Source organism: Notolepis coatsorum (assembly GCF_963971535.1).
Source record: "Notolepis coatsorum genome assembly, chromosome: 9".
Lineage (NCBI taxonomy): Eukaryota > Metazoa > Chordata > Actinopteri > Aulopiformes > Paralepididae > Notolepis > Notolepis coatsorum.
Window position 1 is genome coordinate 144,168,177 of NC_140173.1, and position 20,227 is coordinate 144,188,403.

At 44.2% G+C, this 20,227-nt stretch overlaps 2 protein-coding genes across 2 annotated transcripts in view; both read left to right on the forward strand.

Annotated features, from left to right (window-relative positions):
* The first annotated feature begins 642 nt into the window (after positions 1-642).
* Positions 643-4,614, forward strand: LOC311234314 (E3 ubiquitin-protein ligase TRIM39-like). The gene is made up of 2 exons (XM_084321453.1): positions 643-765; positions 2,476-4,614. The coding sequence occupies exon 2, from the start codon at positions 2,478-2,480 to the stop codon at positions 4,041-4,043; it is 1,566 nt and encodes a 521-aa protein (XP_084177579.1). The 5' UTR covers positions 643-765; positions 2,476-2,477; the 3' UTR covers positions 4,044-4,614.
* Positions 4,615-9,806: 5,192 nt separating this feature from the next.
* The window catches only part of kcnh1a (potassium voltage-gated channel, subfamily H (eag-related), member 1a), a gene marked incomplete at both ends in the record, with an annotated part of 161,846 nt that continues 151,425 nt past the window's right edge, over positions 9,807-20,227 (forward strand). The window contains 3 exon segments of the mRNA XM_084321540.1: positions 9,807-9,824; positions 9,826-9,849; positions 9,851-9,881. Coding sequence (XP_084177666.1) covers positions 9,807-9,824; positions 9,826-9,849; positions 9,851-9,881 — 73 coding nt within the window.

Consider the following 20,227-nt stretch of genomic DNA (forward strand, 5'->3'; position numbering starts at 1 on the left):
TATGGTGAATGAATGAATGAATGAATGAATGAAAACTTTATTAACAGATTGCAGAATGGGTACAATACAGTACGGCTCAATACACACAATTGTTAAGGGGATGCAGACCAGAGAAAGACGTTTGTCTTGTTTACATCAGGGTCCCCCATTTTCAATTCATAGTGACATTTATGACATACCTACACAACATGACATATGGCATAGGGACATACAGGTATTTAGTACTGATACATTTGTGACATATACGATATGCAAATATACAGTATACTGTTCTTCAGATAAAAGCGCTATATAAAAAGCACCATTTAACTGTTTAAACTGCATTTAACTTCTAACTGTTTAAACAGCATATATATATATATATTCATTCATATATATATATAATATAACTCTTGTTTAAACTGCACAGGGGGATAGAGATTAAAGGGTTTTAGTTATCATTTTCACAACAACAGCAGGTCTAACATTTTGGGTAATTTTACATCAACATACCTTCTGTTAAAATATGCAACAAGGTTGAAAAATACGCTTTTCATTGAACTGAACCTTTAAGTTATTTTAGGGGCGGGTTCTGTGAATACTCCAATCATTGGGCAAACAACTGTGGGGAGGGCGGGGCTTAGTGACGTCACTTTGCAGAAATGAAAGCGAACAAGCTGAACGGCAGGAAGTTCCAGGAACACGCAGCAGAAATCTTTACAAAGAGAGTTTCACCAAACTGTCCAGGGGCCTGTTTACACGTGTGAACAATAGAGCAATTTAAAGGTGAGTAGGATTTGATTTTAATAAGAAGGAAATACAAAAATGTCATAAGAATAGAATCGGTTTTTACACGAATTTACAGTAACACACGTTACACACCCAAACCAAACCTCTGTCCATTATATTATATTTAATGGCATACACTTTGATGGTACCATACTAGCAGGAATGAGTGTATTCTTGTTCATTTTGACCTCATAAGTTTACGTTTAACTTTATTTGCACTGTGTCCAACTTATTGTAACTATTTGGTGAGACAAGCGCCTCTGTGGGGCTGGAGCAGGAGGGAGACATGATTACAGGGAGTGGTGCCTGACGTCATTATGGAGCAGGAGGGAGACATGATTACAGGGAGTGGTGCTTGACGTCATTATGGCCAATCAGAACAACATGTGCCTGGTATATAGGAATAACTTCCACCGAGGACAAAGACATCCAATATTAAGCCACGTCATCCATTTATGAATGAATAGATCATGTGTTTTCCTGTATGTGTTCCATATAGACCCTACACCTATTGAAATCCCTAATTTTTGTTCATCCGGTTTATCCCTAAACAATCAATCCATGCCAAAGCTAGATATGTAAACGCTTAAAGACTCTCACAGCCATGCTGGTTTGGCAAAATGGCATCCAGCCGTTTTCGTTTGAAACAACTTTTAGTCAGAAAGCGTCATGGTTTCTCCATAGAGCCCCATTATACTTTTAGTCAGGGGAGTGTCATGGTTTCTCCATAGAGCCCCATTATACTTTTAGTCAGGGGAGTGTGTCATGGTTTCTCCATAGAGCCCCATTATACTTTTAGTCAGGGGAGTGTGTCATGGTTTCTCCATAGAGCCCCATTATACTTTTAGTCAGGGGAGTGTCATGGTTTCTCCATAGAGCCCCATTATACTTTTAGTCAGGGGAGTGTCATGGTTTCTCCATAGAGCCCCATTATACTTTTAGTCAGGGGAGTGTCATGGTTTCTCCATAGAGCCCCATTATACTTTTAGTCAGGGGAGTGTCATGGTTTTTCTGGTCTGCATCCTCTTAGCAGTTATTTTGTATTGTACCCATTCTGCAATCTGTTAATAAAGTTTTCAAACAATCAATCAATATAGGCCTACTACTCTCAATCAGATTTCCACTAGAACGAGAGGTATTTATTGTAGTCACTGTCCTCACAAGTGCCTCTCTCTTCTAGTGTATTGTGCTCATAGATGATGATTTCCATGATGTTTTCACGATGCTGATGATCCATGCACGGATTCAATAACCACAAGTGTAAAAGTGAAATAGCTTGTTGTGATTATACGATTAAAAGGCTGCATTCAGTTGAAGGATTTACTTTAATGTTTAATCCAGTAAGAATAGTACTAGGCTATATAACATACATATGTGCAAGTAGATTACATTAACAAAATGTATTGCCCTTTTGACATGTAGCCTACATATTCATAATCATGAAAGTTTATTTGGAAGTATTTTTTATTCTGTACTTAGTTTGAAAGTGGTCAGACAGTTCCCTCTGTGTGTAATACAGACAGTCTTCACACATTCACAAATAACACTTACAGAAAAGCTGTTCCCTTCGAACCACCATGTTACCTTGGGCCCAAACAGCCAGCGCATGCCTTGCGCTTCACTAAAATAGAGCCATATGTGTTTGGACACAGTGAATGGTTGCTGGCAGCTATACTGTATTTATAATTAGTTTTTCTTTGTTCACAGTTATGGCCAGTTCCAGTCTCAGTTCCAGTCTGTCAGAGGATCAGTTCCAGTGTTCCATCTGTCTAGATGTGTTCACTGACCCGGTCACCATCCCCTGTGGACACAACTTCTGTAAGACCTGTATCACGCGCTACTGGGATAGCAGTGACCGCTGCCTGTGTCCCATGTGTAAGAATGCCTTCGAGAGGCGACCGGATCTCAAAGTCAACACTTTAATCTCTGAAATGGCCGCTCAGGTTAATAAACTGGCTTCAGTTGAAGATGAAACCAAGCCTCCGGAGCGAAGTCATCTTGTTGAGTCTGGAGATGTTCCTTGTGATGTTTGTACTGAGAAAGGGGTCAAGGCTCTGAAGTCCTGCCTGGTGTGTCTGGCCTCTTTCTGTGAGAGCCACCTGCAGCCTCACCAGATCCTGGCTTCCTTCAAGAGACACAACCTGATTGATCCTGTGGAGAACCTGGAGGACAGGGCCTGTAAGAAGCACAAAAGGCCTCTGGAACTGTTCTGTAAGAACGACAAGATGTGCGTGTGTTTACTGTGCACTTTATCCGACCACAAGACCCACACGACTGTACCCATTGAGGACGAGTGTGAAGAGAGGAAGGTAGAACTGGGAAACACAGAGTTACAAGTACAACACATGATCCGGGAGCGACAGCAGAGGGTTCAGAAGATCAGGAACTCTGTCGACCTTGGTGAGAGAAGCACATCTGAAATCATTAAGGCAGCTGAAAAGACCCAGAAGGCTTTAGAGAAACAGGCTGAAGAAATCATCAAAGAGCTCGAGGAGGAGATCAACATGTTACTGAGCAGGAGCTCAGAGCTGAAGATACTCTCGCACACCGAGGACCAACTCCACCTCCTCGAGAGCTCTGCAGCCCTCTGCACCCTCCCCACAACAACCCAGACCTTGCCTGGAAGGAAGCTCCAGTTTGACCGAGGCCCCATGGAGGCCGTGAGGAGAGCTGTGGAAAATATGCAGAAGACGCTCTCTGAGACGCTAGAGGAGATGGGAGTGATCACAGTGAGACAGTATGCTGTGGACGTGTCTCTGGACCCGGACACTGCTCATCCTCGACTCCTTCTCTCTGAGGACCGCAGACAAGTGAGATGGGGAGACGCCCAACAGGCTCTCTCCTGTAATCCCAAAAGATTTGAGTACAAGCCGTGTGTCCTGGGGAAGGAAGGGTTCGTCTCTGGGAGATTTTACTATGAGGTCGAGGTGACGGGAAACGCCTCCTGGATGATAGGCGTCGCCACAGAGTCCATTAACAGGAAGAAGAGCACCGTCCAGTTGAATCCTGACAATGGGGTCTGGTCTGTGATATTGTACAGAGGTGTGTATAAAGCTCATGCTGACCCTGATGTCACCCTCTCCCTGACAGAGACGCTTCAGACACTAGGGGTGTTTGTGGATTATGAGGCCAGAGATGTCTCCTTTTACAACGCAGACACTGGAGCCAACATCTACAGCTTCAGTCGCTGCCCATTCTATGAGAAACTGTATCCGTTCTTCTGGACGGGAGACGGGAAGCCGCTGACCCTCCGCCGAGTCAGTCAGACCGACTGAAGCAGTGATTTGACAACAAGGCAGATGGTTGGCGGCGGAGTGAGAGGAGTATGGTGTATGTTGGACTGTATGACCTGGACAATGAAAGACAGGGGAGGAAGCAGTAGGAGAGAAAGAGGAAGTGAAGATAGGGGGTGGTAACATGATTATTATTATTATTATTATGATTATTAATAATCTATGAATATGTGTGTATTATTATTAATAATAATATCTATATTAATAATAACATCAACAATAGCATTAATAATAATAATATTGATATGATTATTAATAATACATTCGATTTGTGCTTTTCACAGTGCTCAAAGACGCTTTACAGAATGGGATAATACAACTGGGTCAAAAGCAAAATTTGTGAAAATGTCGATTTGAGGCTGATTTAAAGAACAGTAGGGTGTTGGCAGGTGGGTTTTGAGGTTGATTTAAAGAACAGTAGGGTGGGCGGCTACGTGGCGTAGTGGGCAAGGCGCTCGCCACAAAATCTGGAGACGCTGGGCTCGCCTGTTCGAGCCCAGCGCTCCACATTTGCTTTCAGTTTAGCTGGTCGTCCACAGTAATACACATTGGCCGTATTACGGGGAGGGAAACTGAAGGGTGGGGATCGGGCGTTGTGGACAGTGACTCCTACAGGTCGGTTGGTGCGCCTGTGCAGTAGAATCAGGAAGTGTCGGGGGCAGCGTGAGCCTCCCACGCGTTACTCCTCGCCACTGAGAGATCGAGCTGCGCAGGTGAAAAGATGCGACTGCTGTTACCTCAAGTACTGGAGGGGACTTGTGCTATGTATGACTTAGTCCACATTGCAGCCGGCTTGTGGGAGGCAAGAAACGGCGTTCGTGACACGGGAGGGTTGAATTGGATGATACGAAATTGGGATGGGAGAAAAATATAGAAAAAGTGGGAGAAAAAGTGGATAAAAAAAAAAGAACAGTAGGGTGTTGGCAGGTGGTTTTTAGGTTGATTGAAAGAACAGTAGGGTGTTGGCAGTTGGTTTTTTAGGCTGCTAACTTAGAGGAGGTGTAGGAGGAGGTCAGAGAGGTGGAGGAGGTGGAGGAGGTCAGAGAGGTAGAGGAGGTGTAGGAGGAGGTCAGAGAGGTAGAGGAGGTGTAGGAGGAGGTCAGAGAGGTAGAGGAGGTGGAGGAGGAGGTCAGAGAGGTAGAGGAGGAGGAGGTCAGAGAGGTAGAGGAGGAGGTCAGAGAGGTAGAGGAGGTGGAGGAGGAGGTCAGAGAGGTGGAGGAGGAGGTCAGAGAGGTAGAGGAGGTGGAGCAGGAGGTCAGAGAGGTAGAGGTGATGGAGGAGGAGGTCAGAGAGGTAGAGGAGGTGGAGGAGGAGGTCAGAGAGGTAGAGGTGATGGAGGAGGAGGTCAGAGAGGTAGAGGTGGCAGGTTGTTGAGGGCTTTGAAGGTGAAGTATTTACATACATCACATTGTTTGGGAACAGGTGATTGATAGGGGAACGTCACCCAAATCAAGAATTCCAATATGTTATTTCTAGGAAAGTTCAATCAATATTTGTGAACATGTGCTACTCTCCCCCAAAGCCAGAAACCAGAGAAGTAAGACTCAACTTGTGACGTCATCAGGTATAAAGTCTGGAGCTGCTCCACAGACAGTGGAAGGGAGACTGATTTTGTTCTGTAGGGTGTTGGCAGGGTTTGTTTTTTAGGCTGATTTAAAGGACGGTAGGGTGTTGCTGATGTGAGGGGAGGGCATTCCAGAGGGAGGGGGCAGCTGCTGCAAAGGCCCTGTTGCCCCAGGTCTGGAGCTTGGTCCTGATGGGAAGTAAGGGGTTGGTGTCAGCAGACCTGAAGTGACAGGTAGGGGTGTGGAGGAGGAGGAGGAGGTCAGGGAGCTAGAGGTGCTACATACATACTGCGGCACGGTGGTGTAGTGGTTAACACTGTCGCCTCACAGCAAGAAGGTCCAGGGTTCGATTCCCGCTTGGGACCAGGTTTCCATGATGCCAGGTACCCAGGTGGGGTATCTCCCAGGCCTTTCTGTGTGGAGTTTGCATGTTCTCCCCGTGCTCGCAAGGGTTTCCCCCCCGATAAGATAAACCCAATGGAAAAACATGCACAACAACAGATCGCTAACGCTGTGGCGTCCTTGACGAAGACGGACAGGAGCACTTGGATTGGTCCCCTGGCGCGGCTCACGTTGACGCCTGTCTGCTCCCGGCTGCCCTTGGGGGGGAAGGACGACGGGATGGATTAATCGCAGAGACGAATCGCATCGGCGATTCTAAAGAGACAATGCATGTGTGTGTGTTCCGGTGTGTGTGCTAAAAAAACTAACCGCTGTGTGTACCACTAAAACATTGAGTGTCGTTGCATGCCGAATAAAGACCTCTGCAACAGGTCCTGCATTATTATTAATGTACCAGTGTACCCACACTCACTACCACACCACATTCAACAGGACCAATTATCTTTATATACCTAATTTTGTGTTTTCAGTATATGGTGATCTTCTTTTTTTTGTGACCCTTTTCTTAAAATGTTTCTATTCATGTTCTCTTATGTTTGGTGATAGTTGGATGTTTGATTGTTTAAGAATTAAAGTAATTCATCTCTAAAGCAACATTAAAGAATGGCTCCTAATATGTCAGAATCAGAACCTTACAAACCACGTTCATTATACTAACTGATACTGAATCTGATTCTCTAGAAGCTCTGAGCTCAAACTACTGATGGACAAAGTGCATAAAGATGGCTGCCTCCATTCCCTGTGGTTAGGGGTTCCATTCCCTGTGGTTAGGCGTGCCATTCCCTGTGGTTAGGGGTGCCATTCCCTGTGGTTAGGGGTGCCATTCCCTGTGGTTAGGGGTGCCATTCCCTGTGTAGTAGAGTAGAAGTAGAAAGCTTTATTGTCGTTGCACTGTAACACAGTACAACGAAAAGTGTTTATGCAGCACCTAACAAATTATACACACACTACCACACAACACATTCCATGTACCCATACACACACTAACATACATACATTAGTGTACCCATACACACTCACTACCACACATACATACATTAGTGTACCCATACACACACTACCATACATACATTAGTGTACCCATACACACACTACCATACATACATTAGTGTACCCATACACACACTACCATACATACATTAGTGTACCCATACACACACTACCATACAATACATACATTAGTGTACCCATACACACACTAACATACATACATTAGTGTACCCATACACACACTAACATACATACATTAGTGTACACATACACTCACTAACATACATACATTAGTGTACACATACACTCACTAACATACATACATTAGTGTACACATACACTCACTACCATACATACATTAGTGTACACATACACTCACTACCATACATACATTAGTGTACACATACACTCACTACCATACATACATTAGTGTACCCGTACACACACTAACATACATACATTAGTGTACACATACACTCACTAACATACATACATTAGTGTACACATACACTCACTACCATACATACATTAGTGTACACATACACTCACTACCATACATACATTAGTGTACCCATACACACACTAACATACATACATTAGTGTACCCATACACACACTAACATACATACATTAGTGTACCCATTAGGGCTGTCTTAAATACTTCGAAGCTTCGTTCGATGGCACAAGCTTCGAACATTAAAAAAAAATCAAAGTTAAAAAAAAATATATATATCTTTTTTTTTCAAATTTTTTTATTTTTATTTTTACTTTGTGTGTGTGTGTGTGCATGGGGCCATTGGGTGGGGCCGGGGGACAAATACACTGGAGGAAAGGAACCCAGCTCAGCACTGCCCAAATTATATCATCACTATTGCCTGTTTGAAGGATATCATCCTCAAACACATACACCACCTACACGCCTATTCTCAGTCCTTGCCCCACAATGGTGGAATGAACTACCCACCCCAGTTAGGACAGCCGAATCCCATCCAATCTTTTGCCGTCGACTAAAGACGCACTTCTTCAACCATTATCTGAAATAAAATAAAATAAAATAAAATAAATCTAACCCTAACTAACCTTACTGTCATGCACTTGTCCTAATAAACTAACCTACACTGTAACACGCAACACTTTGATGAATATTGTTACTCAGCTGATAGAGTTGTGCCCTTCCTGATGACCTGTCGTACAGAACTTGTAAGTCGCTTTGGATAAAAGTGTCAGCTAAATGACTAAATGTAAATGTGAATGTAAATGCCTTGTAGAATTCCACACATAAGAAAGAAAGATACTGGGATGAATAAACAAAATAGGAAATAAAATGTAGAAATGCATGCAATACATAAATAAATATGAATCTCCATATATGAAATAGAACATTTAGATAAGGTGCTACTGAGATGTTTTGGTGAGTTCTTTGTTTTTTTGTGGAAGTAGCCCTTCTTAAAAATGCATGAACATTCACTGATAATTGGTCTGTAGTGGAGTCTACAAGGTCTACATTGCCGGACCATGTAGAATCCGGACCTTGTAGACTGACATAATTCTGTGCATAGTTATAGTCTACACAGGCCATATTTCAAATAATCAAAATCTTACTTCATTCATCTTAAACATTCTTGATTTGGGGGATTGGTAGTTCCCATGAAATCTGAAGTTGTTCAAATGACAACAGCGATCCACCTTGAATTAAATCACACAGCCGTGTTGGCTGCGTCACAGTCACGAAAGGGGCTACTTAATTCATTAATCCAATCCACTCTATTTATAGAGCACATTTAAAAACAACAAAGTTTACCAAAGTGCTGTACAAGTCCCACAACATAAGATAAAAAAAAAAAAAAAATTATATATAAAAAAAAATTTATTAAATTTTTTTAATTCGAAGCTTCGAATTAAAATCGAAGCTCGGCCCCGAAGCTTCGATTGCCAAAAAAAATCGAAGGTCAGCCCTAGCCCATACACACACTAACATACATACATTAGTGTACCCATACACACACTACCATACATACATTAGTGTACACATACACTCACTACCATACCACATTCATGTACCCATACATTGCTACACATGCACTTATTCACAAGAACATAATATATTTTTTTTTAAACAGCATTGCAATTTTTTTATTATTATTATTATTATCATTCATACATGGAATTGTTACAGTCCAACAGTGTCTTCAGTACATATAGTTCACTTAATATGATCCACTAAATTCCATGACCGAAAGGAACAGGAAGAAGAAAACTCGTATTGTACCTGCCCCTACACTGTTACCCATAGATCCTGACAGAGTATATACATATGATGGGAGGGGGACTGTACATTATAGGAGGGGGTGGGTGGGAGAGAAATATACACACGGTGGGGAGAGAGCAAAAATATCGATAGCACCAAATGAGGACTCTCTATGTAGCGTTGCAGCAGCACTCCCAGCAGATGGAGCTCCAACCAAGAGCGCTTCTCAAGTTCAGTCAAACGCTTCCAGACCGACAACAACCCCTCCTTCTCCATCCCAGTCAGCTGGCGCGTCGCTCTCCTCCTCTCCCCGGGAGATGCACAGCACAGGGGGCGCCAACACACTGTCGTCTTCTACCTGGTGGTCCGGGCAGGCAAGTCCCTTTTCCGAGCAGCGGTGGCACGTCTCAGAGAGAGAGGGGGGACCATGAAGAAGACCTGGTCTGGGATGATAGCCCTGTGGATGATGGTCATCACCGACTTAGTGGTAACATTTACCTCATCCCACCCTACGGAGGACCGAGTGAAGAAGAGGCAAGGATGGCCGCGGGACGCAGAGGGACTTGTGGCCCCTCAGAACACCTTTCTTGGAGAACATTGTCAGACGATCCAACGGTAAGGACTGGAGTCTCAGTCTGGACAACTCCTCTATAGTCTCTGCACGTCCAGCTTGCAAACAAACGACAGCCTTTTTATGCAGCCCAATCAGTTATGATGGGGTTAAAAATAGCCCCCCCCCCCCCAAAACAACATTTATTAATTAATGTGGACATTTCTTATTCTTGCACGTCACAAAGAGTAGTTACAGACAGTAGCCCCCCCCCCCGAGAACGCCAGCTTTAATATCATATCATAACATTACATTGTTATATATTATTATTGTATAATAATAATCTTTGTAATATTATTATAATATTTGTCATATTATAATATTACATTGCAGTTGTAGTTGCGGGCAAATAATTTAAATTATGTTGTATGTGCATTTGTATGCCTGTATCACCTGTGCCTTTCATCCAAAAATGAAATAAAAAAAAAATATGGCAAAAAAAAAAAATATTACATTGCATTTACATTTCAAACTTTTAGATGATTTATGTTTTGATTTGGAATACATACATGCTTTGCATTTATAATAAATGTGGGCACAGTGGCTGGCTGTGGCTGGACTGAGCTGAGGGTGCACGGTGTCTAATAAGGTGATGATGGGATGTAAACCGTGACAGACAGACGGGACGCTCCCTGCTAAGTCAGTGGCGGCGCCACGTCCTCGTGTTTTCGCGGTGGAAGTTTTTAAACCAGCAGCAACATTTCCGCGGGTGTGTTTTCATTCTCACTGTGGTGCATTCGCGTGGGGAACGAAGCCTTCAATCAACCACAGCTCTGTTCGTCTGCCTAAACAGGGATCAGGAGGGGGAGGAACGATCGTTTGAAACATATTATAATAATAAGACGGCGCCCTGCGGTCATGTGAAAGTATACAACAAAGACATATGCTAATAATAATGTCTGGATAACCAATGTCCCTCATGCTGCAGGGCATGCAGGGTGCATGATGCAGTTGGAAATTAAACATTTCTCACTTGATTTGATTTTTGAAGCCAAGCAATAGCCTTTGTTGTGCAGAGACTGGAACAGGATTTTTATGAAAATGTCATATGACTTCGCTAATTATACTTTATATATTATAAAAAATCATTAACATTAATTCAATATTTGTTCTAAAGACTATAGCCTCTCATGGCTATACTCAATTCAAATTGTAGTAGGCCTATATGGTTTCCAGTGAAGACAGCTGGTGTCTTGTATTTTAATATGGACAGCAGTGTCTTGTATTTTAACAGGTGTGTCTTGTATTTTAACAGATGATGTGCAGGACACCAGTATTCTTGTATTTTAATAGATGATAATATGTTAGTTGGACAGCAGTGTGTTGTATTTTAAATAGATGATGTGTTTTACCAGGACAGCCAGTGTGTTGTATTTTAAATAGATGATGTGTGAACAGCAGTGTGTTGCATTTTGAACTACTGGAAGTAAATGTCACTTTATTTTGGGAGAGTTGCCACAAACCACACGCAGGCCATGCAGGGATTTAAGTTGTAAACGCTGTATCTCTCTATCTCAGAGAGAGAGAGAGAGAGAGAGAGAGAGAGAGGAGAGAGAGAGAGCAGAGGAGAGCGAGAGAGAGAGAGACGAGAGAGAGAGAGAGAGAGAGAGAGACGAGAGAGAGAGAGGAGAGAGAGAGGACGAGAGAGAGACGAGAGAGAGAGCGAGAGAGACGAGAAGAGAGAGAGAGAGAGAGGAGAGAGAGAGAGAGAGAGAGAGAGAGAGAGAGAGAGAGAGACAGAGAGAGACGAGAGAAGAGAGAGAGAGAGACGAGAGAGAGAGAGGAGAAGAGTACAGGGATGGTATGTGACAAGGAAAATAATCTCTGTCAAAGTGCAGAAACGTGAGAGCTGAGACTGTACTCTGATATCATCATAGCCTACAACTGCGCCTCTGATAATGAACAGGGAGGACGACTCATTATTCACAAGGTTTTGTTTTTCAATTTATTTTACTTTAACATTTTTACACCCAAGCATTTATTTCAAATTTGTTTTGTAAATGGACCAGCTTCAGGCTGTGCCTCTTGATGACAGTGCAGATTACAGTTTTTTGTTCAATTAGATCATGTTCACAGAAACTAATACAGGGCCGAATGATGTCAAATTCATATCGATTGCAGTATGAAAGAATGCAATATCCATTATTATGAAGACTGCATCCTCGTGGGACAAATACTGCAATATGGGCACTTTTAAAATGTATTTATCTATTTATTTATTTATAAAATTAATGTCAAAGTGAGATTTCAGAAGGGCAAATGTGTTTCACTCGTCTATAGGTCCAGATAATACAAGGAGATTATGAATCACTGTGATATCCAATATAGGAGACAGTGTGACGCCATAGTGTTACACATATCAGGTAAATGTATTCCCACAATACGCTCCCGAAGGAGTCTGAAGCTGAAAAGGAAACAGAGATTCTAAGCTTCAGACTAGGCATAACAAGTAATATTGATATGTTTTCATAGCAAAACATTTCTACAATAATATTTTGTCCACATTGAGCTCTGCCCTAAATCGTTCCCAAACGGTCCAAGCATTAACATTGGCATGGTGTACCTTTCTGTGCTTATTCATCCACAATCTATAGCCTCAACATGAAAATATATGCAATTAATCATTAAAAAAAAATCACTGAATTTTTATTTCAATAAAAAATGCAATAATGTTAGTGTTAGAAGGGAACAAATTTTGTGCAAAAATGGAAAGCTTGCCAATGTTCATGCGGCAGAATTGTTTACAATAGCCGATAATCCATTTTTCCCAATGATAAATCCCTATACGGGTGGAACAACCAGTGACGTCAGACTTACACCTCCCTATAGGGAGGTGTAGTGGTTATGTCATTTTCGTTTTTTCCTGTTCCACCCTCTGTGGAATGCAATGTATTTCCCCATTGACCATTTCTAAATCGCTTGTTTTAGATAAATAAAGCATTAACGTTGGCATGGTGTACCTTTCTGTGCGTATTTATCCACAATCTATAGCTCAACATGAAAATATTCACAATTAATCATAAAGGTAGCAAAATAACAACGTTTATGTTTTCGTTCGCTGGGAAACTACACTGCTATTTTGGCGCTGCTGGCTGACGTCACCACAGCGTAGCCTCCTGCCTACTAGTCACAGACCTAGGATTTAAAATGGTTCACGACAGTAGACATAATGCTAACGTTAGCAGGGTAACGTTAACGTTAGCTAGCTAGCTTGGTACTATCAGCTGCCCGTAACGGCAACAGCCTAACAGACCAATAGCGTCTAGTAGCGTCTAGTAGTGTGTACTGAACAACAGGCTGCCTACTGGTAAGTGTAGTTTTTTTTTACGACAAATTAAAAACCTTATAACTACCTTTGTTTCAACCAAAAATGCTTAAACAATCATGTTAGTGGTAGAAGGGAACTAATTTTGTGCAAAAATGGAAAGCTTGCCAATGTTCATGCGGCAGAATTGTTACAATAGCCGATAATCCATTTTCCCAATGATAAATCCCTATACGGGTGGAACAACCAGTGACGTCAGACTACACCTCCCTATTAGGGTGGGCTGGTAGAAATAATAGGTGGGCAACTTGGGATCAACCTTTTTGGGTGTGTTTTTCTGTGCTGTCTGGCACTTTACCTCTTAATTTACATTTACATTTACATTTACATTTAGTCATTTAGCTGACGCTTTTATCCAAAGTACGACAAGTCATCAGGAAGGGCACAACTCTATCAGCTGAGTAACAATGTTCATCAAAGTGTTGAGTGCTACAGTGTAGGTTAGTTTATTAGGACAAGTCAAGTTCAAGTTCAAGTTCAAGTTCTTTAATAGTTGTCATACAGAAGTACAGAATACTTTCATACAAAATGCTTCTTACTGTTACGCTCCAGAGACTGTGCTAGACAAGATAGTATCAAATAACATAATAAGTGCATGACAGTAAGGTTAGTTAGGGTTAGATTTGAATTTTTCTTTATTTTCTTTATTTTATTATTATTATTTTTATTATTTCAGATAATTGTTGAAGAAGTGCGTCTTTAGTCGACGGCGAAAGATTGGACGGGTTTCGGCTGTCCTAACTGGGGTGGGGTACAGTAGTTCATTCCACCATTGTGGGGCAAGGACTGAGAATAGGCGACCTCTCTTTGATGACCCTCCCGGAGCTCGGATAGGAGTAGGTCTGAGGCGGCCAGAAGATGTAGAGCATAGGGGTCTTGAGGGTGTGTAGTTAGAGACCATTGCCCGGATGTAGGCAGGAGCGGTTCCCTTTGCCGCACGGTATGCCAGGTCGAGGGCCTTGAAGCAGATTCGTGCAGCAATGGGGAGCCAGTGCAGGTCCCTAAGAAGTGGGGTGACATGGGCCGACTTCGGTAGGTTTGAGATCAGGCGAGCCGCTGCGTTCTGAATGAGTTGAAGAGGCTTGGTGGCAGTGGCCGGGCCAGCAAGCAGTGCGTTGCAGTAGTCGAGGCGGGAGATGACTGTTGATTGGATGAGGAGTTGGGTGGCTTCTTTTGTCAGGAAGGGGCGGATCCTTCTGACGTTGCTCAGGAGGAATCTGCAGGTTCTGGTTGTCACTGCAATGTGAGCAGAGAAGTTCAACTGGTCGTCGAGGACAACACCAAGGTTCTTGGCGGTCGGGGACACGGTCACAGCTGCATTCTCGACTGTGATGGAAAGGTCGGTCAGGGGGGAGGATTTGGCCGGCAGGTGGAGCAATTCTGTTTTGCTTAGGTTCAGTTTGAGGTGGTTGGTCGTCATCCAGGCAGAGATGTCAGACAGACAGGCCGAGATCCGCTCAGAGACGTGGATATCTGAGGGAGGGAAGGAGAGGAAGAGTTGAGTATCATCGGCATAACAATGATACGAGAAGCCATGCGACGTGATAATGTTACCCAGTGATTTAGTGTAGAGGGAGAAGAGAAGGGGTCCTAGGACCGAGCCCTGGGGGACCCCCGTCCGCAGGGGGCGGGTGGCCGACAGGGTCCCTCTCCATGACACTTGGTAGGAGCGGTCATTGAGGTATGATGTCAGCCATGTCACCGCAGAGCCAGCCACTCCAAATTCCTGCGAGGGCCGCAAGGAGGATCTGATGGTTGACTGTGTCGAAGGCTGCAGATAGATCTAGGAGAATCAGGACAGAGGAGAGGCCTTTCGCTTTTGCTAGGTGAAGTGCCTCTGTGACCGCAATGAGGGCCGTTTCTGTGGAGTGGCCAGTCCGGAAGCCGGGTCTAGGAGGTCATTCTGTAAGAGATAAGCAGTGAGTTGGTTGGATACAGCACGTTCAAGTGTTTTAGAAAGGAAGGAGAGAAGAGAGACAGGACGATAGTTGCCTATGACGGTGGGGTTCAGGGTTGGTTTTTTTTATGAGCGGTGTGACTCTGGCTTGTTTTAGGGAGGTGTGGGGACCTCTCTCTCTCTCTCTCTCTCTCTCTCTCTCTCTCTCTCTCTCTGTCGAGCCCTGGTCAGATCAGATGCTCCTGCCAGTGTGCCCTCAGGCCTCTCCAGCTTAGGCCTGTGTGTACGGAGTGTATATTTGAATGAATTAAAGCCATATAACGTTGTTTTCACAACTGTTTAAAACAATTTAATGTCTTAGTTGCCATTTTTTTTATTTAATTCTTTTTTACTTACATTTGTATTTACATTTACAGACATACAACACGTAGACAATACCTACAATAACATCAATAACACAACAGTATACAGACATGGGCCCCTTGAATTACTGTAATACGGCTGCGTTCAGACCCCCAGACCCCCATAAGAGGGACCCTCCCCCTCCCGCCATCCACCCCTAGAAACAGGGCTCCCCCACATCCCAGGTCCGTCCCACGCGGGGCCGAGCACTCAGCGACACGGGTCCCTTGAATTTAATTGGGCCAGGCTCAGTAGAGGAGCGAGGGGTGGTACTCCCCCCCCCCCCCCACCAAGCCAAGCCCGCTACCTCCCATGTCACCAAGCACCCCACGCACAACGACCCCTCAACATACAAGACCCCACTCTCCCGGGACAAAATATCATAGGAGGGATAGGCTATATGAAGCATGTGTGAGATCAGTTCTCCTGTATGGTTCAGAAACGTGGGCAATGACAAAAAGGGTGATGGTGAGGGGCGGCTGGGTGGCGCAGCGGACTTAGCGCTCGTCACCAACGCGAGAGACACTGGTATCGAATCCGGCTGTCAGCGTTGCCTCCGGCTTGGCCGGCCGTCATACTGGCTCAATTGGCAGAGTCAGCGGGAGGGAAGCCGGTGGGTGGATCCGGGTCGTTGTAAACAGCGACTCCTACAGTTCGGTTGGGGCGCCTGCACAGCGAGGGAAGGATCTGGAGGGAGGTAGTGTGACCTTCCACACGTTACACTCTCCCAGTGAGAGTCCATGCTGCCAGGTGAAAAGATGTGGTGGGTTGGGTACACATGTGTCGGAGGAAGCATGTGATAGTCTCCGCCCTCCCAGACCGACGGTAGGGGGTAGAGTGTGCAATGACCAGGAAGGGGATTGGGAATTGGCATAAGGACTAACATTGGGAGGGGAGAAAAACGGAAAAAAGAAGGGGGAAAAAGATAAGAAAAAAATAAAATAAAAAAGAGTGATGGTGGTGTTAAGGAGCTGTGATCGGAAGATGTTGAGGTATGTGGCGGGAGTCAGATGGCAGGACGGGAGGACCAGTGCCGAGGTGGATGAGATCTGTGGGGTCAGGGAAATTGATTTCAAGGTGAGAAATGGACGTCTCAGGTGGTTTGGACATGTGAGAAGATCGGAGGAGGGGGGGGGGGATGTTGAGAGGGGTGGAGGAGATGATTGTGGATGGGCAGAGGTCGAGAGGGAGACCGACACAGACATGGAGGGGATGTGTGGGAAATTATATGAGGGATCTGGAGATACATGAAGACATGGCACAAAACCGTGCCCAGTGGCGGGGAGTCAGCGCCCCGTCCAACCTCACTGTAGTGGGGAAAAAAGGACGTAAAACGAGGATGATGATTTCCCATATGTTAAGTAATTGATAGCTTGTAAAAACTATGCTTCCCCAGCACTGTGTATGTGCTAGCGGTGTCACACACGGCTGACCCTGCACTCTGAGCCCTTCTGGTGAATTGCCTACATGTAGCGGTTATGTGTGTGTGTGTCTCAGGGGGGATACGCAAAGCAGTGAGCTCCTATTACACTGTGCTGTCTGGGGATAAAACACTGAGAGGCCCATAGAGCAGCCAAGGGTTTATACAGAGTATCCACATCTCTGTCTGGGTGTTTAGAGTTTACTCACCTATCAGCCTAATGACCCTTATATACCCCACCCCACCCGGCCCCTCAGCAGGACCCCTGCCTCCTCAGCTTGGCTACCGCAAGCCTATAAGCCTCTTCTACCTTATCCCCTGTTTGAGTGTCTGAGTACAGCCCTGCACTTTGGCTGGGGATGAACACCACCCAGGTCTCGAACCAGTGATCTCTCGGCCCGAGCGGCTTTAACCGCAACGCCTTCCTCCTGAGTGTGGTGTGTTTAAGGGTAAAACGGGTTTTTGACCCCTGACTCTATTTCCTACTTGTTGATGGGTAGAGTCTTTTCTCTGCTCTGTTCTTCATACCGGATACCTGCAGCTATGGCTAGTTAAACACAAAACGAATGCAAAGTCAGTCGGGCCACACTCTAATCATTGGGGGTGACAGTGGCTCAGGAGGTAGAGCGGTCGTCTGGTAATCAGAAGGTTCCCGGTTCGATTCCGGCTCCTCTCGGGCAGCGTGTCGAAGTGTCCTTGAGCAAAGACACTTAACCCCTAATTGCTCCCGATAAGCAGGTGGGCACCTTGCATGGTCACATTCACATTCCTGGATAAATAAAGGATAAATAAAAAATAAAAATGGTCGCCTCCGCCGTCGGTGTGAGTGAATGGGTACGTTTTCATTCAATCAATCAATCACCTGCGCGGTGATTGATTGAATGGAAATTGTATTAACAGATTGCAGAATGGGTACAATACAGTACGGCTCAATACACACAATTGTTAAGGGGACGCAGACCAGAGAAAGACTTTCGTCTAGTTTACATCAGGGTCCGTCATTTTCAATTCATAATGAATTGTAAGTAAGGGTGCAATTAGCACCGTGCAATCCATTCTTTGTGGATCTAGCCCTGTATGTGTCATTAGTTTACACTCAATGTGTCATTAGGTCACACTCTCAATGTGTCATTGGTTCACACTCTCAATGTAAGATAAGATAAGACAGGGCGGCTGAGTGGCGCAGTGGGCAAGGCGCTCGCCACTAACGCAGGATATGCTGGTATCGAGCCCAGCTCTCTGCGTTGCTACCGGCTTGGCCGGCCGTCATACTAACACAATTGGCAGTGTTAGAGGGTGGGAAAGCCGGTGGGTGGGGATTGGACGTTGTGGACAGCGACTCCTACAGGTCGGTTGGGTGACGCCGGTGCGGCGGAAACAGGAAGTATCGGGGGCAGCGTGAGCCTCCCATGCGTTACTCCTCGCAAACTGAGAGTTCGAGCTGCTGCTGTGAAAAGATGCGACAGGCTGCCTCCTCGTGTACCGGAGGGGACACGTGATGCAAGGCTTCTATCCTCACTACAGCCGACCAGTGTCTAGCAACGTTCAAGACAGGGGAGGGAAGTTGGGATGGGAGAAAAATTGAAAATGGGGAGAAAAAGTGGATAAAAAAAATATATATCCTTTATAGAATCCCTTGGGGAAATTCAGGCATCATAGCAACATGGGGGAGGGGGGAGGGGAGGTACAGGTATGGACAGGGTAATAGTAGAAAGACATAAATATAGGCAATACAATTATAGTACAGTAGAAAAAGTTAAAATAATCAGTAAACAATATAATTTACTCGTAATATAAGCACATGAGAAAGTAAGCAGTGTAATCAAAGGTGCAGATTAGTATACATAAGGTGTGTCATTGGTTTATACGCTCAATCAAATTTTCTCAATAACAGAAATAGTTTGTGGCATAAGATCCCAATTTATCAAGACTAGGGCTGTCCCCGACTAAGGATTTGGATGGTCGACTAGGATTGGCCAAAATTTGCCGTTAGTCGACTATTGGTCGACTTAAAAAAAGAAAAAGAAAAATATATATATTTTTTTATTTTTATTTTTTTTCATTCCATTTGGGCTGTGGGGGTGCTTAATGTCTGAAGGAGTCGACTGAAGGCTTCTTGTCCTCTGCAAAAGCATGCAATTGGTCCACTGATGGATACATCTTGATATTTGTCTAGTCTAGTGTGTTCATTAGATGGGTGAAATCCTCTTTCAGTGCCTCTGTGCCTGTTTTCGTAGGCAGTTAGCCTCTGGTATGTGTGCCATTAGCGTTAGCCACGCTTCTAGGCCTCTTTTTTTTTTTTTTTTTATTATATTCGACTAAGAGGTTGGCCAGTCGACTACGGCCCCTTTCGACCGATTAGTCGACTAATCGATTAATAGGGGTCAGCCCTAATCAAGACATACATTTGGTAAAGATGGGTGGTTACGTGTTGGTGTGATCCTACGAAAGACAGCACTACTCGATTGTCCTCTCAGTCTGCTGTTCAAAACACTGAGTGAGTACGGTCCCCAGCAGGTGTCACTTTGTTGTTTCAATAAAACTCAATGATATTTGTCTCCAGGGCTGGGCGATGTACAGAAAATGTACCGATACTGACCAGAGGCGGATTTAGGATTGTAGGAGATCCGGGGCTTAGCCCAGATAGGTGCCTTTCGACACCACAATTTTTTACTTATACCACCACCTTGAAAGTGTTAATATGCGTCTTTGTTTACGGTTTGATTATCACTGATACAAAGTAAAATAGTGCAGTGCAATAAAATAGTTAGTAAAATAGAATAAAATAATGCAATAGTGCATTGCAATAAAATAGTTATCATCGTATTTTTTCGGGAGGCCGGTAAGGAGTGCATTACAGTAGTCGAGTCGGCTTGAGGTAAAGGCATGGATCTGGTTTTCAGCGTCCTTTTGATTTATAAATGGCCGTACTTTAGCTATGTTTCTAAGGTGGAAGAATTAAGTTTTTGTCAACTTGTTGATTGTGATTTAAAGCTTAGGTCTGAGTCTACCATAACACCAAGACTTAACTCACTCAAATACAGTTAGCCGCTGGATAGACTACAGATGGAAATTAGCTTCTGCTAAATCTGGTGCAAACATATTTTCATGTAACAATGATGAATTGTCCAAAAAAAAAAAAAAAAAAAAATTATACTTATACTTATACTCTCTCTTTTTTTTTAAAAATAGATTCAGGGCTTTTCAGAAAACATTCGGGGCTTGAGCCCAAGTAGCCACCCCCTAGCCCCGCCCCTGATACTGACATTATGAATCTCTTGCTGACCTCACTTTGCCTTTAGCGTAT

What these genes read in the sequence shown, in the direction of transcription:
- LOC311234314 (XM_084321453.1), top strand. Translation starts at nt 2,478, where the DNA reads ATGGCCAGTTCCAGTCTCAGTTCCAGTCTGTCAGAGGATCAGTTCCAG.